This window comes from Nansenia antarctica (genome assembly GCF_963989245.1).
Source record: "Nansenia antarctica genome assembly, chromosome: 2".
In the NCBI taxonomy this organism is placed as follows: Eukaryota; Metazoa; Chordata; class Actinopteri; order Argentiniformes; family Microstomatidae; genus Nansenia; species Nansenia antarctica.
In genome coordinates, this window is record NC_137675.1 from 75,688,660 (window position 1) to 75,712,479 (window position 23,820).

The 23,820-nt window shown below is 44.6% G+C and overlaps 2 protein-coding genes across 7 annotated transcripts in view; one reads left to right on the plus strand and one right to left on the minus strand.

The window, feature by feature from the left end:
- The first annotated feature begins 5,153 nt into the window (after positions 1 to 5,153).
- On the plus strand, positions 5,154 to 15,056 carry rad23aa (RAD23 homolog A, nucleotide excision repair protein a). The gene is made up of 9 exons (XM_080524200.1): positions 5,154 to 5,387; positions 6,135 to 6,296; positions 6,586 to 6,785; positions 7,596 to 7,645; positions 11,234 to 11,361; positions 11,790 to 11,880; positions 12,416 to 12,546; positions 12,865 to 13,026; positions 14,861 to 15,056. Exons 1-9 carry the CDS (start codon positions 5,322 to 5,324, stop codon positions 14,972 to 14,974), a joined length of 1,104 nt encoding a protein of 367 aa, XP_080380326.1. The 5' UTR covers positions 5,154 to 5,321; the 3' UTR covers positions 14,975 to 15,056.
- A 5,203-nt stretch (positions 15,057 to 20,259) lies between these two features.
- Positions 20,260 to 23,820, minus strand: part of LOC308151333 (nuclear factor 1 X-type-like) — a 117,052-nt gene continuing 113,491 nt past the window's right edge. For all 6 annotated transcript variants that reach the window (XM_080524190.1, XM_080524188.1, XM_080524189.1 and 3 more), the window contains one exon: positions 20,260 to 23,820. This exon is cut by the window's right edge and continues 539 nt beyond it. The gene's annotated coding sequence lies outside the window, so the exon portion shown is untranslated.

Here is a 23,820-nt window from a genome sequence, read left to right on the forward strand (position 1 = left end):
TCTTCCCTTCTGTGGTGGACTTTTCAACTTTGTCGCTTTTACCACGTCACCCGCGGTATCAACCAATGAAAATGCGTGGGGCATCAACCAATGAAAATGCGTGGGGCGAGGACAACATGCAAGACACGCCCCTATATTTGCATACATTACTGATAATCGGGGAAAGAATGAAAGCATGAATGTGGAAAAGAAAGAATGAATGTGGAAAACAATGTGGAAAAGAAAGAATGAATGTGGAAAACAATGTGGAAAAGAAAGAATGAATGTGGAAAACAATGTGGAAAAGAAAGAATGAATGTGGAAAAGAAAGAATGAATGTGGAAAAGAAAGAATAAATGTGGAAAAGAATAAATACATATAGAAATGTATTGCGTTATACTGTGTGTATTCATTGATTTATTTGTTCATACATTCATTTATGTGTCTATATATTTATTGTTAATTTTGGCAGACTTGGTCCTCCATAGGTTCGAGTTATGTGGGAGCCAATGGGAGCTGAGCTGTGTGTGAAAGTTTTGGAACACGTCATGAGCAGTCTCTCATGAGTTGCGCAAAAAATCCCTTGGTATCAAATGTGGGGTGGCTGTAGAAGTGTCAGAATCAAAATATATGTTAATGTGTCAGAGTAAATAGAGCTAGAACATAGAAAAATCTCAAATTCACTCTCCGCCTAAAAAAACAACAGCTTTTAGAGTGAATATCAGCTTGGAAACCTGAGCTTATAGCCCAAATCCTCTAGGAATCAGTACTCCAGGGTCTGATGAGTACTTGTGCCAAATTAGATGCTAGTAATGTAAGCCAGTGCAACTTTGTACCTGTTTAAGGACAGGTATGTTTAGGCGGACAACCAATTGTGCCATTTGGAGACATTTTGGCACCATCAGTGTATCAGACTTCCTCGTGTATCAGACTGTAAAACTGATTATATTTCATTGACATATCACTATAGGTATAAATTCCATCCAAATTCAACTGTTTAGACTTTGTTTGCATCCACCAGTGCTCTCCTGCACGCAATTGCTTTGCGCAACCGCCTCCATTTCACACCGTTCCACTCCGTTCCATATTATTTTATGTTAGAGACCGACCCAGGCCCCCCCATCCCAGAAAGGGAAAATTATGTGGCCCTCACAGAAAAAAGTTTGGGGACCCCTGGTCTAAACTAAAGCCTTGTTTCTCTCATCCAAACCCTCAGGGAAAGGCTTACTCCAAACCCCAAGATCAGATCAAGCCCCGGACAGGAAAAGACATCGCACGTGTGACCTTTGACCTGTACAGACTGAACCCCAAGGACCTCTTTGGTTCTCTGAGCGTGAAGGCCACCTTCAGGGGCTGGTATTCAGTCAGTGCAGACTTCAAATGCCTTGGGCCCAAGAAAACCGTCAGGTGAGCAGAGGATATGGTGACTTTGTGCGTGTAAGGGGGGGGGGGGGGGGGGTATGAACTTTTTTTTTTTTTTTTACTAATTACTGCCTGTATATTCAACTGATTCACTCACGTTCTTCCTCTCTCAGAGAAGCCCTCCGTGTTGCCTCCACCCTCCTCCAAGCAGCTGGTCATATTATGATCAGCGCTGCTTCTGTGATTCGCCGGATCATCGAGGGGGCGGAGTCCTGGCAGCCCCAGCCGGCAGGCTCTATGGAGTACTGGAATTAGGGGAGTGTCTAACCCTAACCCTCTGTGATTGGCTAATCACTCATCAGGTCTAATGAGAATAGAAGATAAGATGTGGAGCTGATCACAACATGTACTTGTGCCAATCGTGGCAACCTTCTGTTCGAGTAATATTTTGAATACTATGAGTATAATATGTACAATGAGTATGATAAGCTTAACACATTATGCTGCTGGTGTATAATGTAAAATGTAGAAAAGTTGGTTGTACAAATTGACGGCTGCTCCGCTGTTGCGAGCGCGCACAATACATAAAAAAACCGCCAACTGAACTACGGCATCATTACTTGGACACACAACATGTGTTTTAGGCAAATGGCAAGAAAACAATAAACGAAATCAAAGAGAGAAAAAAGGGGGGGAAACCTAGCTGGGCGGGGGCAAGGTAATTTCTTATTAATTATTAATTACTCAAAAATCAAACTAACTAATCGAGGTAGGCCTACATCTGGACCGTCGTAACTGCACTCTCTGCACAGTGCACACCCCTCCCCTGGCCTCCCCCCTCCCATGCCTCACCCCTCCACTGGCCCCTCCCCTGGCCTCCCACACCTCCCCTGCCCTCCCACACCTCCCCCCTCCCCTGCCCTCCCACACCTCCCCCCTCCACTGGCCTCCCACCTCCCCTGGCCTCACCCTCCCCTGGCCTCCCACAAACAAACATTTACAGTAGAAATAATAAATAAAAAAACTATGAAAAATGAAATCTGTGAGTAGTGGCAGCAGTGACAGTGTTGTTTTGTTTTTTATAAAAGCCGCACAACATCTCCATATTACACAACATCTCCATTTTACACAACATCTCTATTTTACAGTGCATTCTGATTATATTCTGATCTTCTGAGTCTTTTTCACAAGCAGCTTGCTGATGTGCGTTAATACCAGAGACAGCAGAAGTAGTGTAGAGATGTGTGTGTGTGTGTGTGTGTGTGTGTGTGTGTGTGTGCGTGCCAGCCAATCACAAAGCTGTGGGGGGGGTCAGTCTTGGCCTTGGGCCTCCTTCTCTGGGTGGGAGGGGAAACGGGCACAGACAGAGGCTCCTCTTTGACAGGCGAGGACCCCACACCTGGGTGTCTCTTCCCCCTGGAGGTGGAGGTGGTGGTCTTAGGGGAGCGTGGCGGGTCAGGTGACCCAGCCTTGGGCCTCTTGGCTGGGGAGGCTTGGTGGGCGGAGGTGGAGGTGGTGGTCTTAGGGGAGCGTGGCAGGTCAGGTGACCCAGCCTTGGGCATCTTGGCCAGGGAGGCTTGGTGGGCGGAGGTGGAGGTGGTGGTCTTAGGGGAGCGTGGCGGGTCGGGTGACCCAGCCTTGGGCCTCTTGGTGGGCGGAGGGGCAGCAGGGCTGGCTCAGACACATGGAGCGCAGAGGGCCGACAGGGAGACACACTTGCTGGCCAAACCCCACCAGCAGCCAGTTGATCTCACTCCACAGCTCTCTGGAGGCAGGAGACACAGCAACTATAACATTATTATTTTAATTCATCAATACAATTATTTTTAAACATTTTAACATTATTATAAAAAATGTTCCCCATTTGTTCAGATAATGCATTGATAAAATTCCTCATGAGCTTAGTTTAACTGTCTTACCGGGTGAAAACCCTAAATATACGATTTTACTACGGTACTTATGTTTCATAATGTGTTTTATGTGTATGATTCTGACATTGTAGCAACGCTATCATGTTAAAAACAGACATTTAGGGTTAGGGTTGGGAGGGGGATCTGGGGAGGAGGGGGACATGGGGAGGAGGGGGACTTGGGGAGGAGGGGGACATGGGGAGGAGGGGGACCTGGAGAGGAGGGGGAAGGAGGGGGACATGGAGAGGAGGGGGAAGGAGGGGGACATGGAGAGGAGGGGGAAGGAGGGGGACATGGAGAGGAGGGTGACATGGGGAGGAGGGGGACATGGGGAGGATGGGGACATGGGGAGGATGGGGACATGGAGAGGAGGGGGATCTGGGAAGGAGGGGGACATGGAGAGGAGGGGGATCTGGGGAGGAGGGGGACATGGGGAGGAGGGGGACATGGGGAGGAGGGGGACATAGGAAGGAGGGGGACCTGGGGAGGAGGGGGACCTGGGGAGGAGGGGGACATGGGAAGGAGGGGGACATGGGGAGGAGGGGGGCATGGGAAGGAGGGGGACATGGGAAGGAGGGGGACCTGGGGAGGAGGGGGGCATGGGAAGGAGGGGGACATGGGAAGGAGGGGGACCTGGGGAGGAGGGGGACATGGGAAGGAGGGGGACATGGGAAGGAGGGGGACCTGGGGAGGAGGGGGACATGGGAAGGAGGGGGACATAGGAAGGAGGGGGACCTGGGGAGGAGGGGTTTGTCATGTTTGTTCTAGAGAGGCCCGTGGACCGCCTGGTGGTTCTGGTGTCAGTGACCAGGGGTGTGCCGTCACCTTGGTAACCAGGCCTCCAGCGCCTTGCGGGTGTCCTCTGGGGTCTTGGTGGCGGTCCTCACCCAGCCCAGTCTGTTAGCGATACGGTGCACGTGTGTGTCCACGCCTACACACACACACGCACGCACGCACACACACACACACACACACGAACACACACACACTCACATACACACACACGAACACACACACACACACGCACACACAAAAAACACACACGCACACACACACACACACACACACACACACAGACACACACACACACACACACACACACACACACACACACACACACACACACACACACACACTGAGAGGCCAGAGGGCTGTCTCACCTCTAACCTGTAACTATGACAACTATGACATGTGTGACACAGGTAGAGACCCTCAGTGATACCTTACCTCTGGCATCTGGCAGCATTCAATGGACAACTAGGACATGTGTGACCTTACCTCTGGCATCTGGCATTCAATGGACAACTATGACATGTGTGACCTTACCTCTGGCATCTGGCATTCAATGGACAACTATGACATGTGTGACGTAAAACAATAGATAGGAACAGTGTCTCATAAAGCCAGGAGCACACGGTCAGACACTCAGTTGATTAAAGGACATCTGATGGATCCAGCTGCCTTTCCTGTATTTATTGATGTACAATACTGAGAAAGAGCCCAATAGGACACAACTGTCACACAATGTGTTGATGATCTCATGATATTATTATTTTTCCATCTATGTTGTTCACAGGCAATACAGTCTGTAATAGTAAATGGTTGTTTTATTTTCTGCATGAATCATAGACAGTAAGTAATATTCAGTAATATTCCACCACAGTCAACAGGTCATAATGACACGTTACACTCATGAGCATAAATAAAGCTCTGTTGGAGCGCAGGGGATGTGTAAATTCAAAGATCTTGATAGTACATGGAAAAGACGGTACCTCAATTGATCAATGAATTGACCTATCCATATGATACAGCAGTTAGTGGTTTGAACGGCGCGCGCTCCAGAAACCCATCCCCATGAACTACGAGCAGGAAACCCTTTCTCTCTGCACCAACTTCCCTGTCATCAAAGATGGCGATTTGCTGAGTGCTCATGGACACATTTTATGGATGTTTCTCGCCTGAAACGTGTTACTTTATTCAAGCTCTGATGTACGCTTTGCAGGTTTCTTTTAGTTGATTAAATTGCTATTATTGAAGCACAACGAAGGAAGCGTCAACTACGGCACAGCCATGCAGATCACACTAAAAACACTGCAACAGCAGACCATCCAGATCGACATAGACCCTGATCACACGGTGAGTGCCTGGTTGGTCCTAGCTAAATGCTAGCTAGCTACAGATGCCAGCTGTGCGCTTAATCAGGCCTTTTTAGCTACCTGGCTGGCTCTTTCTGGGACGACGGGTCGCATACTTGTGTTGTACTTGTCGTTAACACACGAGCACCCTAAGCTAGTCACATGTGTATTATCGACATCATCACAGTATGAGATGGCTAGCTCAGTGGCTAGCTTAGCATTCCCAGCATGAGTCAGGGCCATTAGCTAGCTCGCTAAATAGCTACTGTGTGCCCGACTTTGCCGGCTAATACAGTGTGTTGAGTATCACTAAGCACTTCTCTGTGAAAGCATCGTCTAAATACATGTTTTTCAACTTCAACTTTAGCAAATATTGAATAGTCTAATGCACTAATCACTATAAATTATGTTCATAACTAGCTAGCTAACCAAATGAGCTAGTTGGCTAATGTGCTGTCATGGAGTCAATCTGCCTTCTGTCAAATCAGTTGACCTTAATTTGTGGTGCGCTTTGTCTCTTCCAGAGAAGAGCATAGATAGAACCACTTTATTTTTAAATTTGTTTTATGCTTTTGACATCAGTTTAAAAGTAACACGAGCATACATAAAAAAAAGAAAAAAAAGGTTAACATAAATGTTTAACATTGAGTTGAACGACATCACGTGACATACGTTGATTAATACGCTATCGATGTGTGGTTGTCACTGTGCTATAAACATACACTTCTTTCACTTCTTCTCTTATCAGGTGAAGGCCTTGAAGGAGAAGATCGAAGCCGAGAGGGGAAAAGACAATTTCCCTGTGTCAGGACAGAAGCTCATATATGCTGGCAAAATCCTGCAAGATGACACGCCTATCAAGGATTACAAAATTGACGAGAAGAACTTTGTAGTAGTTATGGTGTCTAAGGTAAATTGACTTTTGGTGGTACAGGCAAATACACTGGTTGGGATGGTTTCTGATTGGGACTGTGTGCTTACAGAAGTGGTATTTGAGTGGATCAACTAGAATTCTTTATACACACAATTCAACCTGTATCTCTTGTAGAATTACATATTTTGAAACAAACAGTATATAATAGTTGCATCACAATCAATCAGTCAATCAACCTCATTGATTTCTTTAGCACTTCTTACAATTCTCACAATATGTGGTGTTGAGAAGGTACTCTCATGTGGATAATCTCATCTGCATTTAGGCCAAATCCACCCCTGCTGCCTCACCCCCACCCTCCGAGGCACCCAAGGCCCCTGTCCAGGACTCTGGCTCATCATCCTCAACATCATCTTCATCGTCATCAGCAGCAGCAGCAGCGGTCCCAGTTCCTGCAGCCCTTCCTATCCCTGAGGCCAAAGAAGAGACCCCCAGCGCAGTTACAGAACCACAGACACCAGCCAGGTAGGAACTAGGCAGGAGGAAGTCACTGTTATTGATTTAAGACACACTTAATCCTTTTTATTTGTGACACACTTATTAACATTACAGTAAGCATTTATTTGTGCTGATGGTTCTCCTTTCCAAGCCTGGAAAAGTTTTAGGGTGAAACACGTAACCCTGTCCAGTTGTACTAGTTGAACATCACTCACACACATCATTTAAAACACACACCCATGCAGTATATATTCTTTTTAGCACACACTCCCATGCACATTTGAACACGTGTGCACTATAGGGATGCTCCGATCTGGATTTTTGGGGCCGATACCGATCACCGATTTGTTTCCTCAAGATCAACCGATACCGATACCGATTTTTTTTTAAATACATAACTGACTGGATAGCCTAAGTATTTTTTGCTTTTTAGACAAAAGTTTTGATCCATTAGGCACCAAGCAAACGCAGACCCATTTTTATGGCATAGTAAAGGTCTGGCCTATCACCCAGTTAGGGCCTGAAGCCCAAGTCAGTCGATATGGCTGTATAAAAGACATCATAAACGTGGCCTTCATGGTTTACATACTGTTACGTCCTCCTATGTTTTCTGTTCAGTTATCTGTCTTCCCCAGGAAAAAAATAAATAAATAAAATAAAAAAATCGGTTTTTGCGATCGGCCATTTTTGCCGATCACCGATCGAGTCATTTGGAGTGAAATCGGCCGATTTAAATCGGTGGCCGATAAATCGGAGCATCCCTAGTGCACTATATACTCACATTGATATTACCACTGAATGAATCAGGATTGTTAAATGTTGTTGTTTGTTCTGCAGCTCAGACCTGGGGGTGGAGGGCCAGGGGGTGGATGCGTCTTCAGCCCTGGGTGAGTGACGGGCTGATGCCTGCCGTATGGATGCACCTGCTGCCCTAGGTTGGTTATGGCAACAGTGGTATGGACCTGAGAATGTGTCAGGTTAAAGCTGTATGCAGCTAATATGTGTGGAATAGAATAGGCTTCAGACTTTGTTCCCACCTCATCGACTGTTTTTAACAACAGTCATCCTCTAATACCGAATGGGCTGGTTTCATGGATGCAGATTAAGACTAATCCTACACTAAAAACGCATCCTCAATGGAGATTGTCCATTGCAAGTGTGATTTAATCCTGGACTAGCCTCAAGCCTTGTCTGTGAAACCGGCCCTACCAGAGGACAGGCTAACAAGGCGTTTGATACCATTCTTCACTCCGATTCAATACAATGATTCCATCCTCCGGTTTCTACCTCCACCAGCCTCCCCTGATGTCTATAGTGTTTATATATATATATATATAAAAAAAAAATTTTAGGGGTGCAACGGTTCATTTGGCCCACGGTTCGGTATGAACCTCGGTTTTTGTGTCACGGTTTCGGTTCGGGTTCGGTACGTGTTTTTGCGTAAGGAGAAAAAAAATGCTACTACTTATTTACAAACTGTTACTTCACTTTATTTTGCTTATACTTATGGAATTTTTACATTCAGACACTGCTGACAATGCTTGCAGTTAGGGATGTTCCGATACTGATATCGGATATCGCCGCGATATTGGACCTGAATGCTGGATCGCACCAGAAAAAAAAAGGCTCCGATCCGCGCTCTCGATCTGGTGTGTCACTCAAGTGACAACAACAGTAGTAGCCAGTGGTCACGTGCATGACCAGGGCTCGATAGTGCGACTGTTTTGGTCGCATTTGCGAGTGAATATATTTCTGTGCGACTTGGAAATACATTCAATCGCACCAGTGCGACTAAGAGACTGCTGAACTACTGTCATGCGCAGTCAAACTTATGTGTATAAGCGATGAGGGAATGAAAACAGTGAACAGAAACGCGTGTCGCAGAAATGCTTCACGCGAGTCCTATATGCGCTTAAAATGCGCATAATGGATACAGCTCTCATAGTTCGTAGCGCTGTGTGCTTCCGGTTTCATTACAAAGAGGTTAACCCTATATGCATTGTTTCCTCCAGGAATCTTTACAATGGTGGCGGATGGCCGTGACCGCGCGCACAGCGCGCGCGACTTTTTCGCGTGCACGCGCGTTCAAAACAACGCTTTTTTTTTCTTTTTTTTTTTTTTTCTCTAATCACAGCCAAAACTAGAGGATGGCCAAAAAAAAAAAAAAAAGAATATACAGAATATAAACTTGTGACTGACAGTCACATACACACACACAAAGATCATCAGCTATAATATAATACGAAGTAGGCCTACATGAGCACAAAAGCGGCTAACGTTACTGATTAACTGTTTACTGTAGTGCAGAGAGATGGTAGTCGTAGGCGGCGTATCAAATGACAAAGCTAAACGTTTAATGAAGGACATGAACGATTGTCAACAACACACTCAAGCAGTAAATAGAACAGTCTAAACAACTTGGGTACTACGGACGGAACAATAGTCTCAACCTATAGTTCCGTGCGTGAATTATGTCAACCCACCACATTACAGAAGTAAAATCACAGTCAGATGGAGCATTCGGTAAACAGCTGAGTATCAGCTGAGTTAAAGAAAACAAACTCTTACCTTTGATGAGACCCACATGAGCCCTGTTTTCCCGTACTTCTCCCGTGTGTCTCTTATTGACCAAATGTTCCCTGAATTTTAGCTGCATGTTTTTCCAGCATGTAATTCCGTTGTCAATAAAAAAATCGTCTCCCCTTCTTTTCCCCTTGACAATACTGTGTCGTTGCTAAAGTGACGGCACATAAGAATCGTTTTTTGACTTGCTAATGTCTGCTAACGTAGCACTTGAAACTGGCGCCGTTCTCTGGACTGCAGCTGCTCCCACGTTAGCATTAGCATCCATCTTTTCTTCTCCCTTCTCAGCGTCAGGAGCTCAAATTACACTTGTCGGCCGATCTAACTCTTAACACTCACTTACAGGACTTCTGACACCATGTCGTGTTATTCTATTAAACATACACGGGAGTCCTTCTGTATTTCAATGTAAGTGTCTTTATTTTAACTCGCTCTGTAAGCTCTACAATACCGGTCTCTTGTTGTCTCGTCGTAACCTGCCCACCTGACCTGGGGGGTATACCATCAACGTCGCTAAAGGAAAATCCTGGCTTATTTTTGATAACTCTCGCGAGACCTATCAGAATATGCCTGGATATTTTTAAGAACTCTCGTGAGATTTATCAGACTAAACCTGGATTTTCCCTTTAGCGATGTTGATGGAATACCCCCCTGATGTCACTACGGTGGCCTGTACACAATAACAATAATACCACAGTTCACATTTAGACCAATCAGGAGCCCTTGTGTCACGTCGTCAACTGAATGTCATTAATCTGATTTTGGATCAGCGGTTAGAGAGAGATGGGCGTGGATTTAGGTGCACTTTTAGTCAACATCCATTATAGCGCTGATCTAGGATCAGATATATTTTAATCAGCTAAAATGTTCAGAACTTTTTTTTTTTTTTTTTTTTTGAGATTGTTTTTTTTTTTTTGTGTGTGGACTGAATCAATTCGTGGCGGAGGAAATTCATTCGTGGCGGCCCGCCACCAATAAATGCATGTAGAGGAAACACTGCCTATATGTGCCTGACGTCTAACAACATTCAAATGACTCTAACTTCATATTTTTTCGGATTTCAATGTATGACACATAATTTGAAAGCTTATGATCCGTAGTTCCAATCCACAACACGTCGCATTTGTTGCTTTAATAAAGGCTGGCAGTCTTTAATTTAACTGTTGTTGGTGTGGACTATATACTGGGGAGGTATTTGTTATTATTCAGGGGTCAAAAAATGTATACAAATATCGGATCGGTATCGGTATCGCAGATACCCGAAGCCCAGTTATCGGTATCGGTAGTGAAAAAGTGGGATCGGGACATCCCTACTTGCAGTAACGTTTCTGTTCACTGTTTTCGTTCCCTCATCATTGTATTCAATGCCAAAACCCCACAGACCCCACAACGCAGATTTGTAGCAATCCGGGGCTTCATCAAACTGTTCGCCATGTTCTCAACTCCACTCGCCATGAACAAACATTTGAACAAGAAGCAACTGCGTTCCAGACAAACTCGACCTCCGACTTTCAATGGAACGCAGCATAAACCAAAAAGACGACATTCACTAGTGCGTATTGAACCGTGGATGGCGAACCATACGGTTCAATATAAAACCGAAATCCGTTGCACCCCTAATATATATCTATATATAAACTCCTCAAAAAAAGTTCGGAAACGTTATTTCGGTCGATTATTCCTCACCTTTAATAACACCAATTGGTATTGTATTTTATATCGTTGGAAAGCCTGATTAGTCACCTTTACGACGAGGTACAACTTGTAAGGATCATGCATTCGTGGAATGAGCAACACAGCTAAACGTGTGGGTAGCACTAGCGGCCCAAAAAGAATTGCCAAAATCCCCTGCAATATTCTTCTGTTTTGAACTTGCTGTTTCTCTGTATCAGTGACAGGAGCGGAGTACGAGACTATGCTGACAGAAATCATGTCTATGGGCTACGAGAGGGAGAGGGTGGTGGCTGCTCTACGGGCCAGCTTCAACAACCCCCACAGAGCAGTGGAGTACCTCCTCACTGTGAGAACACTCACACACACACTCACACACACACTCACACACACACTCACTCACTCACTCACTCACACACTCACACACTCACACACTCACACACACACACACACACACACACACACACACACACACACACACACACACACACACACACACACACACACACACACACACACACACACACACACACACACACACACACACACACACACACACACACACACACACACACACACACACACACACACACACACACACACACACACACACACACACACACACACACACACACACACACACACACACACAAACATCCCTGCCTTTAATGCATGATCCTGCCACCAGGCACTGTATACTATGACTCAGCAAAATCCCTTCCTTTAATACAGTACAGAGAGTGAGTGAGTGTGTGTGTGTGCTCTCCGTGTCTCCAGGGTATTCCCAGCAGTCCAATTCAGGAGACGAGTCCCCCGGTCCAGACCCCCGGCTCTGTTCGCACAGACGCCCCTGCTACTGTAGCTGAAGGTGAGGCCATGTGACCTCTGTCATGGAACTGCAGGGGAGGCTGATAGAGGTCAGAGGTCGGGCTCATTGTAACCAATGGAACGGAATGAGGAATGGTGTTTGATGCATGCATTACAATGAGCCCGCCTTCCGATCTTCTGCCTCCACCAGCCTCCCCATGTATACTGTGTTGTATTGATATCCACTGAAACCGATGAGTAGATTGGATAGAAGATGATTTCTGTGCATTTCTCTGTGATGTTTACTTCAGCAATAATGCCCTCAGGCCTGTGATGTGTCGTCAATATTGTCACGGGTAGGGGGAGTGTTTAGGCAAACCCCCTACAACGTGATTTAACTAACATTATCGTTATTAAATATTTAAGTTGTTAAATCCCAATGTTTTCATCAACCTCTTGTATAATATATTTCTCTCTCTCTCTCTCTCTCTCTCTCTCTCTCTCTCTCTCTCTTCCTCTCTCTCTCTCTCTCTCTCTCCCTCTCTTCCTCTCTCTCTTCCTCTCTCTCTTCCTCTCTCTCTCTCTCTCTCTCTCAGGAGAGAACCCACTAGAGTTCCTGCGTTCTCAGCCACAGTTCCAGAGCATGAGGCAGGTGATCCAGCAGAACCCGTCTCTGCTGCCTGCTCTGCTCCAGCAGCTGGGCCGGGAGAACCCTCAGCTTCTACAGGTAACACACACACAGTACACACACACACACACACACACACGGTACACGGACACATTTGTGCCAAAACTCATTTCACAATAATTGCACCACACCGCCACTGATCGTACCTCCACAGATTTGACCTATAGTTAATCTCTCTCTCTCTCTCCCTCTCCCATCTCTGTGTGTCGTCTCTCTCTCTCCCCCTCATCTCTGTGTGTCTTCTCTCTCTCTCCCCCTCATCTCTGTGTGTCTTCTCTCTCACTCCCCCTCATCTCTGTGTGACTTCTCTCTCTTTCTCCCTCCCTCTCTGTCTGTCTGTCAAATCTTTTCCACCAGCAAATCAGCCAGTACCAGGAGCTGTTCATCCAGATGCTGAATGAGCCAGCGGGGGAGGGGGGCGATGTACCAGAGGTGGGCGACCTGGGAGCTGCCGGGGAGGAGGGGGCACCAGTCAACTACATCCAGGTCACGCCTCAGGAGAAGGAAGCTATCGAGAGGGTGAGGAGAGAGAGCACAGCTGGAATTAAGAATGAAACTGGATGTATTATGACCCAGTTCAGTGTTTCCTCCAGGAATGTTTACATTAGTGGCGGAGAGCCCTATCTGCGCGCGCGATTTTTCCCCCCCGCGTGCATGCGCATGAAACGCGCACGCTGTCGCTGTAGGACACGTTCGATTGCAAAATTCATTTATCCTTTATGTTCCCAGTTGAGGGCGTGTAGCTGTCGTTAGTTGGCCTGCTTTTATTTAGTTATGCGTACGTTTGAGTTAGTCATCTCTAGGATTGTTGTTTGATATTAGCCTATACTTTCTCTTATCTGCATTTTGAGCAACTGTACAAGACCCAACAACACAACTCTGATACAGGACTAATGTTACCTAGCTGCTATAGCTAACCCTGCTACAAGACCCAACAACACAACTCTGATACAGGACTAATGTTACCTAGCTGCTATAGCTAACCCAACCCTGCTACAAGACCCAACAACACAACTCTGATACGGGACTAATGTTACCTAGCTGCTAGACCCATTTGTACTAAACAACTACAACGTTGTATTGGACAATTTTTTTTCGAACTAATCCACAGACAGCAGTCTTGTTAACGGGCCCCTGTGGTGCCAGGTGTGGAGGCGACCCAGCACAGTGGGGATATACACTATCAAGCCAAGCTCTACTGTCAATATTTGCGTGTGTGTGTTTTACTTTGAACGCAATTTCAATTGCAATGTCCCAAGTATTACCTACATCTCCTCTGGAAAACTCTAATCCCGACGCAGCAGTTATTGTGCTCGCCGATTTTAATCACACCAACCTGCACACCGAACTTCCCAATGACAAACAACAGGTGTCATGCCCCAGCAGAGGAGCTAACATACTAGACCACTGCTACGTTACAAACAACGAGGCTTACCGTTGTTAGCTTAATCCACCAACTAGCTCATAGCCACTGCTAGCTTCAGCAATGTTTGAAGTGTCTGGGACATCTTTTTTCTTGAAAAAAAAAAGTTATTTAATATGATGATTTAACGTGATGAACAAGTCTCTACCACATGCTTCAAGAAATCACAAACTTGGGTACCACACACTTAACTCTCCGTGCGGAACCAAACTCCCCAACCCATAGTTCCGTGGGTGAATTATGTCAACCCACCACAATATCTTATTTGTGCACCTAGCTAGCTAGATCAGCTTTTTGTATCTTTTAGATGGTACTACCGGTGACTTTTAGCCCGTTATTCGCGAGGAGAAAACACAGGCGCCCGAGCATTTCGGCAGGGATGGTTGAGTCTGCACGGTTCTCATGCCGGTTCACATTTAGACCAATCAGGAGTAGCCCTTTTGTGTCACGTCGTCAACTGAATGTTTAATGTCATTAATCTGATTTTGGATCAGCGGTTAGAGAGAGATGGGCGTGGATTTAGGTGCACTTTTAGTCAACAGCCATTATAGCGCTGATCTAGGATCAGATATATTTTAATCAGCAAAAATGTTCAGAGGTGGATTTTTTTTTTTTTTTTTTTTTGAGAAATCGGGCACTTAGTGGACTGAATCAATTAGTGGCGGAGGAAATTCATTCGTGGCGGCCCGCCACCAATAAATGCATATAGAGGAAACACTGCAGTTCTATCTGCCTAGTACCTGAAATCAGTTTGTTGGAGAAACAATTACATAATTTGTGAACTTTGAACTCTTCTGGACAGAACGAGGGATGCCTTTATGTTCCATTTGTAGTGCCTGCAGCAGCTGCATTTGTGTTGTCTTAACTCCCTCTTTCCCTCTCTCTCTCTCTCACTCCCTCTCCCTCCCTCGCCCTCTCTCCCTCCCTCAGTTAAAAGCGTTGGGTTTCCCCGAGGCGCTGGTGATCCAGGCCTACTTCGCCTGTGAGAAGAACGAGAACCTGGCGGCCAACTTCCTCCTGAATCAGGGCTTTGAGGACGAATGAGAGGCAGCTTCCTTCCCTCCTCCTCCTCGGCCCAGCACAAGGACTGTCACTGCACCCCACTGGAGAGCCTCTGTACGCTCTGAGGAGGGGGGAGGGGGCACCACAGGGGGGAGGGGTGGGAGGGGGTCGAGGGGGTGGGACTAACATGCTACACAAGTATAGGTTGTGTATGGGAAGTTGGGTTAGGGTCAACGGGGACTGTGTGGGTGGGTGTGCGTGTGTGTGTGTGTGCGAGCGCGCGGGGGGATGGGGGGGCAGGGTATAAGGGGGAGAGAGAGAGAGAGATGGGGCGCAATGAAATCCACTTGAATTCCAATGGAATGTGTGGGATTTGTTTAGGTGAGATATTATATGGAAATTTTAGAGGAGCATCGGGAACATGAGGGAGGGAGGGGACTGGAGGGGTTTGTGGAGTGTGTGTGTGTGTGTTTATGTATCTGTCTGTGTGTCTATGCAGGTGGATGCAATTTCAATTAACGCGCATAAAGTAATTGATATGCATATCTAAAGCTTGTTTAATGCTGTAGCTGGATGTAAAGGAAGCACATTCTCCTCAATGCACTTCTCCAGTGTGTCTGTCTGTCTGTCTGTCTGTCTCTGTGTCAGTCTGCCTGTGCGTGTGAGTATACAAGAGTAATGAACTGGGCAGAGATCAGTGACGCTTGTGTGAAAGGTGGTGTTACTGCTGGAGTGTTTTGGGGAGGAGGAGGGGAACTAAACTGACAGTGGTCATGAAGAGTTTTGCTTGTGGTCTTATCTATTAATTTGATTACACAAGTCCCCTCACACATACCGGCCCCTGAGGAGAGCAGTCATTACGTTTCCTCTGCCATTCAACAACCAACCTCCATAGGAGCACTGGTCATAACATACACACCACAACCTTCTCATCCCATTACATTGTCAAGACAGGCAACTTTTATTTTATTTTCTATATTATCCAAAATCCAGACAAAGCTAAATCTACTCACAAGGTCCCCTTCACTACAGATGTTCTAGATCTCTCTGGATATGGGAATGCATTGTTCAACCTCCCTGAGGGAAACCAGAGGTTTTAAAACAACCCCAAGTGTGCGTGCGTGCGTGCGTGTGTGCGTGTGTGTGTGTGTTCACACCGTGTACAGCTACATTACTGCATGGTCGTATGTGTCAGTAGATTTTAAAACCGTGTAATGAAAGTTAATCGGCCTCTATTATCTTGTCTGTCTCTGTAGAGCTGGGCTCCGTTCCATTCCTAAGTCTCCTCCCTTATACACTTGTTCACCTTACTTTACATATCTAAGAGAACTGTCTAGGCACAAGCAGTAGTTTCACCTTGTCTTGTTATATTGCTTTCACCTATTCAGCCCCCTCAGATCTGTAAACGAGGGTGTGTGGGAGGTAGCAACATTCATTATTGGAATGCAGCCCTGAGCAACACTAACATCTGTGGATGAAAGAGTAGGGACCAATCCTGGGATTCTGGAAACACACACACACACACACACACTTGCCTCTCCTCTTCCACAACTGAAGATGCACCTTTCTGAATATGTCGAAACAACTGGGGCTTGTTCAACAGGGTGAAATGTTGCAGAATATGAAATAGTGTTAAGTGTGCTAAATGAAATGTGACGACTGACTGAATTGTAATGTACAAAGCTCTATTGAAGGCCTGTCCTGTTCTACATGATGTATTTCTATCTGAACGTTCCCCCCCGCCTGAACAAGCCCCAGCTCAGCTAGGCGTACAGGAATGGGCACTAACAGACACAAGGTCAAAGGTCATCAGATTGTGAAGAAGGGGTCATTTCAGCCATGACCCGTCATTGTCATCGTTAACCAACTTTTAAACAACCGATCAAAGACGATATGAACAAGACAGGGTGGATACATGCCTTACAGTACATTAGTCTCAGCCTGCGTATTGACATGACATGATTTTGAGAAGTCGCCAGATTTTGTTGGGACGAGTGGAGGGGACCAAGAAATAGGTGGCCATTACATTTTACGATCCCTTTATCAAGGCATTGGTATCATTATTACTACATGTTAGGGTTCAAAGGGGGCCATGAAAATACCATGAGCTTTGAGCTTCTATGAGTTTGTATCATACTGTCTGTGTGTGTGGACAATGGACATTGCTTTCACTGGCACTGGTGTTTGACAGCATCAACATGATCTTAGGCTACGCTCCGCTTCATTAAACATCTGCAATATCTCTCATTGCTATGGTGTCTTTATTTCTCACTTCCTGCTCATAAGAATCCCCTCGAGCTATTCCTGAAAAGGAACACATCGCTACATTATAATCTAATCTGATGCAGTTAGTTGGGAGAAGGTCCAGTATATGGGCACACTAGCATGTAGGCAATACACCGGTGGATTCACTTTGAGCTATTATCACTGCAGTGGTAGGTATGTGTGTACCCAGGGGAGGCTGGTGGAGGTAGAAATCAGAGGACTGACTCATTGTCATGCATGGAATGGAATGAGGAATGGTTTGAAACACGTATGTTAGATTTAATTCCTCTTTCCATTCCATGCATTATAATGAGTCTGTCCCCCAATGTGTACCTCCACCAGCTCCCCTGGTACAGAGAAAGTATGCGTGTACTCAGGGTATGTGGGTTTGTGACAGCACCTTTAATGGTTACTCCTTTTAATCTCACATAGAGCTACTCTTAGAATGAGGGGCATGGCTTCAAGTGTTTTTAATAGAATCTCTTTGCTCTTCAATAGATGCCTAGTAAATGCTTAGTAGATGCTTGAAACCTAATCAATCATATACACATTTGAGTTGTTACACTATTACCCATTTCATGAATGTTACTTTAAAAAGTAATCTATTTTATATTACATTTAACAAAAGTAATGTCATTATATTACAATACTACTTTGCATGAAAAGTTATAAATTACATTACTTTTTATCTGTTTGACTTACATGTGTCCTTGACGGATAAGTAATTTTTGGCTTTACGACAACAGGAAATAAATAACGGCATGAATTCTGTTAGCAGGAGACAAGTCTTTTAAAATGCATGTATAATGCGCCAGTAGAGATATGATTCTGTAATAGACTTGTTACTTTAAAAAGTAACTAATAATATTACAATATTTTAACACAGTAACGTATTATATTACTCTGTTACTCATAAAAGTCATATATTACAGGAATGCATTACTTTTCTGACTCATTACACCCAACATCTACAGTATGATGATGGACAGCTGATACTTCAAGTGAAGTGTAAGCAAATCAGACTAACAACAACAAAAGAATAAGCAGACACAGACGCAGGCAGGGTACAGTCCAGAACATCCTTTTATTCAATCAGTTAAAGGTGTTGCTCTTCTCAAACTGTTTTTCTTATTATGGAAAAGAAACTGTAATTAACACATGCATTTCACCATGGGCTCTGGGAGGTGTGTCTCTGAGGGAGGGGGTGCTGCTCTTGGGGGGGGCAGGAGGGGAGCTGAGCTGTGGTGTGGGGGGGTGGGGGGCGAGGGGGGGGGGGAGGCACCTGGGGGCTCAGTCTACACTCAGTTACTAAACTCGGCCAAATGCCCTACACATTTTTTTTAAACAAACGAACCCAAAGGAGAATAAAAAAGACGGATGGCCAGGCCAGGGCTAGGAAGAGACTGTGCTCTGTTCTGTTCTGTTCTGTTCTGTCTGTTCTGTTCTGTTCTGTCTGTTCTGTTCTGTTCTGTCTGTTCTGTGGTGATACAGACAGGCAGGCAGGCAGGCAGGGGGAGATAGAGAGATGGGGACTGTTATTCTGCCCCAACCAAGACGAAGCACACAACTCTCTGCTGCCTGTCTGTCTGTCTGTCTGTCTGTCTGTCTGTCTGTCTGTGCAACAACCTTTGTTTGTCACTATGGCTTCTCAACTGTGTGGCTCTTTACTGGTCAAGGCTAATACTGCTGCTGGCTTCACTCACTAAGTCATAAAGGAAAAAAAAAGTTGCATATTCTTGCAGGAAACAAGTAGGCTGTACACTGTACTGTACATCAAGCCTGCTCTTGATTTTTGCTGGTGGAATTTCAAGGTGCTTCTTCAACTGTCACCAACATCTACGCCGTGTGTGGCACACATACAGAATTTAGAACCATATGACTTTGGCCTTTGTGTTTTTGTCTCACTGTTAATTTTGTATAGTGAAAGAAAGAAATGTGTAGTGTTGTGGAGCAGTGTGTCTAGGCTCTGTTGATTGGACATCTGAGCCTGTCAGTCTTCCTGGTCTGGAGCCAATCCGCTATAAGGTGCTTAGAGTCATTTCAGGTACTTTTTTTCCACTTGTTTAAATAGCTGGTCTCATACAACCACTAGAAAGGTGCATCATTGAAACGTCTCACTGCAGCGTTTTAACGCCGCCTAAGGTACGCAATAACGACAAAAAAGATCAAAGCAAATCCAAATTCAGTAAAAAAAATAAATAGATAAAAACAAGAATTACAAACAATCCTGCCTATTCTACCCCAGCAGTGGCCTGTTTCCCCCCCCGCCGTGACCATCAAAGGAAAGTTCCTATGTGTAATTGAACCCCCCACCGAATGATTGATTGACATGTCATCAGTCATAATGATTGATGATGCAACTGCTCCCTGTGAAGAACTACATCCCCCACAAAGCCCCTGTCCTCAGCACACACCCAGAGCCCATCGGTGTAACTTGTTCACTTACATAAGCTGCTGAATGGAGAAGCTGAAGAGATGGGTATGGTATACAATGTGAAGCGTACAGACAATAATAACATGTGAGCTAACTGCATTCTGCTCAGACAAAGTTTTTGCGTTTTTTTTTCCAACCCCTCTGTTTAGAGAAAGGGGAGAAGGAGAAGGAGAAGGGAGAGAAGGAGAAGGGAGAGAAGGAGAAGGGAGAGAAGGAGAGGGGGAGAAGGAGAAGGGAGAGGGTTACGCGGCTACAGACTACTCCAGTGTCCAAGAGAGACAGAAGAAGACAAGATATAGAGGAAGAGAAGCAAGACAGAAAATACATTTTTTTGTGCTTTTTTTTTTTCTTTTCTTAATTATTGAACAATAAAAAGAGGAACTAAATCACACCAATTTCCTTTAGTACTATATATACTGCTTTGAAAAGCTTGAAGAAGGAGGATATAGAAGAAGTATGAAGGAGGGGACTTTTTTGAGACGGCACTCGGGATTACACGATGGAGTCTGTGAACAAAAGGCACTTTTTAGGGACAACCTTTAAGATGCTCTGAATCTAACACTACATCACTAAACAAATATTTAGAGTAATTTACACTGGAGGATTGGGGGGGTGTATGGAGGGGGGAAGGGTTCACTTTTTTGATTTTAGGTGCTCTCAGTCTTTCTGTCTGTGCTGACCTCAGATTCCCTCCTGTTCTCTCTCTCTCTGTCTGTCTGTCTCTCCCTCTGTTTGGGCTGAGATAGGAGTTCACTAATCAACTAAAACCTACCAAAATTGATTTCACATTACACCTCCCATCTCGCCAAACGCTAAAAATTCACTTTGTTGAGCCAAGGCTTTAAAAAATAAAACGGAATCAATTTCTGATGCATCTCCCAAAATGGGGAAGATCTTGTCTGTGCTTCCAAACATTGATTACTTCGACTACTGCGGACAGTTTTTTTTAAACCTGTCCATAGCTTAAAATGAATTGGATACAAGATGTAGTAATTTCTTGTAAAGAGGTTGTTTTAGCTGTCTAGGATGGTCAACTCTGTGGAGATTCTAACATCAGCCACCACTCCAGCGCTTTGCTCTGTTGCACCAGCACCCTGACCACTATCTCATGTTGCTCTGAGGAGTGTTCCTCCTCCTTGCTAAGAGATAAAGGTTGAAGAAAAATGCCTTTTGTCACTACCTTTTCATAAAAATGAACCCCTCCCCCCTTGGTAAATACAAAAAGAGAAATAGAATAATGCATGTTTTTCCTAAAATTTGCTTTATGATAACACTTAATTTTCGTTTATTATTATTTATGTATAATAGAGTTTGAATGTACTTTCTCTCGTAAAAAGCACCAGTTTCATTTAGTGATATATATTTTTGTTTTGCAAAATTGTTCCTTCAGCCCTCCCACATTTTTGAAAACAAATCATTACAAACAAAACAATTAAAAAAAGCAATAAGAAAAAAACAAAATTAAAAACAAATTCCCCAAACTTACAAAGACTGGGATTTTTTTTTCTCTCCGCCCCTTTTATTTAGAGTCCCAGAGCAGGTGGACTTAAAACAACAAACTAGAGGGTTTACCCTCGCTTTCCTCTTGACACCCTCAAACAATCTCTAACAGACAAACACACGTTATCTACCCAGGGCATTGCACATGGCTCAATCAACAAAACATTTTTTTTTCAATAACAATACATCCCATCAAAACAAGAAAGAAAAACCAAAACCTAATTCGTTCTTTTTTCCTCAACTACCATGTCACGTTTATTGTTGTCTATATAAACCATGTATCTAGAGTATTTTGCCTTTTTTTGCTACTAGATGCAGGTATGGGTGTAGGGTCTGGTACTCGTTGCACAAATCGGCGGCTAACTGTAAGATGCATCGTTTGACTGTGCCATGCTTCAAAAAATAACTAGACTGCCACAGAGCTTAATTAGCAAATAAAAAATGTATATATCTATAAATATATATGTGTATATATATAAAGATGCTTGCAATTATCTAGTGAGCTGTCACTGTTTTTCCTCGAGTCTCCAGACATAGAATTCCACCATTCACTTATAGCTTATATGTGAGAAAAGAACCTGAATTCATGTTTAACAAATTGCATAATGGGAATACATAGGCACTTCCATAGATTAGAAAAGAAATCACCGTAGCCATCGTAAATCTTGTTCAGCAGTGCTAGTTGTCTATGAAGCTGATGAGATGGTTGCCACTCCGGCAACATTGTTTCCCTGCAGTGAAGTATACATGGCCAGGCAGTCCAGTTATTTTGTGAGGTTGGTTGGTGATTTAATTTGATTGGATGTTCCTTGAAAAATACGTTTTTAAGCTAAATGTTGGTAGAGTGGGTTTATAAAATGAATGATTTAAAAACAAATGGCTTCCTCAGATTGCCCTATGTTAAGACTTCCCTTTACAGTCAATCTGTGTGTGTGTGTGTGTGTGTGTGTGTGGGTGTGTGTGTGTGTGTGCGTTTGAAGAGTGGCGCTGTGCTCTAAGTGTGTCTATTTACTGTAAGTCCCTCAGTTGATTCCAGAAGGTGGTGATGTCATTACTAGCTGATGTTTAGTTCACTCTAACTGTGGTCTGTACGGTGAGTAAGGTTGGTTGGCTGGTAAGGTAACTTTAGTGCAGTTTGATCTATAGGCCTAAAAGGGCTGATTGAATTGAACAATAACATTTGCGTACGGAGGCTGGGTAGGAGGGGGGTGATTAGGGGGGTGGGGTGGGGGGGGGGGGCAGTCAAGGGTGTGCCATGGAAGAGGAGTGACCAATAGTAATAAACTCCACATATGGCCGGTCCATCCTAGAATGACCTCTAACCCTGTAAGCTCTGACCTCTGACCCTGGGCCCTCCCCCCCACACGTGGGCAGACAGATATGTCACATATTAATTTTGCTCCGCAGCATAGCTCCTCTGTTCTTGGAACAGGTGCAGTCTGGGAGTGTAAACAACAACAAGGGGTAAACTTCAGGGAGACGGAAGGTGAGGTGACATCATCACCTCTTTGACCTCAGCAACCTGGCCATACGGCTGCTGCTCCTGTACTATGTTTCTCTACGGCATGCTACGCTGACACCCTGGATCCACCAGCCTTCCTCTCCTGTGTCCTGTCCTATCTACTGAATGTCCTCCGCTCCCAACCTCTGTATCTCTCAATAAGGTGCTGTCATTCAAACACAAATTTTTTTCTTTTTTTTAAAGAGTACAAATTCATAGGTTCATAAGTCAAATAAGAGAAGACACAACAGATAACAAAAACAAAATCATAATCCTACACGATAAGGGGGCAAAGTAATGGGGGGGTGGATTAATGTCCAGTTGTGATTGTACTGTATGGTTGTTGATGCATAAGAGTGTGTGTTTGTTACCGTGATGTGTGTCTATGTGTTGGATTGTGTGTCTAACACAAGGGGCTGGGGACTGTACATATGTGCATAGCTGTTTGACAGAGATGCAATAACACCACCGATACCTGCACTGTATCCTACAGACACACCTGCAACAGGGCATCCATTCCACACGGTGAGCTTAGGCCATGCTGTGCCTATATGTGTGTGTTTGTGTTGTGAATTGGGGTTCAACTTTTTTTTTTTTTTTTTTTTGATTTTTTAAAGTTTGACATTATTTTTATCATTGTGTTGTGTTGTTGCGGTACAGTTTTGAGAAGAGTGTACTGGGAGATGATTTTGTCTTGTTCTGGTTTTGGGTGCTTCTGCAGGGGTGTGGGTCAGTGTGGTGGCCATGGTGTTGTTGCTGATGCTGTTCTGTGGTCTGGACTGTAGCTGGTTAGACTGGGGACATGTAAAGGCTTCTCCCTATCATGGTTTTTCCTCTTTCACTAATAATAATCATAATAATAATCATAATAATCATAATAATAACAATAGGCAAGCCTGTTTTACCCTCCATGCCATGTGGGTAATAGTGCACATTGAGATTAGTGTTAATACAGCTTGTAGTGCAACCCTTTAGGATATGTTTTGGCATGGTCTCTGTCTTGTTAGTATGCGGGGCTGTGATAGGTCAATGGTTTTCAGAGAGAGATGGGATGATTGGTCAATTTGCAGAGTGTGTTTGTACGATTGGGGCGGTGACATCACAATAGCATAGGCCGCTACTTCACCAGGACCAAATGAGTTTTTGTGTGTTCGTTTTGGGAGTGATTGATTGATTTGACCTCATTAA

Coding starts and splice junctions, on each gene's coding strand:
- rad23aa (XM_080524200.1), top strand. CDS start 5,322: ATGCAGATCACACTAAAAACACTGCAACAGCAGACCATCCAGATCGAC. Junction 5,388..6,134: donor ACATAGACCCTGATCACACG/GTGAGTGCCTGG, acceptor TTCTCTTATCAG/GTGAAGGCCTTGAAGGAGAA. Junction 6,786..7,595: donor GAACCACAGACACCAGCCAG/GTAGGAACTAGG, acceptor TTTGTTCTGCAG/CTCAGACCTGGGGGTGGAGG.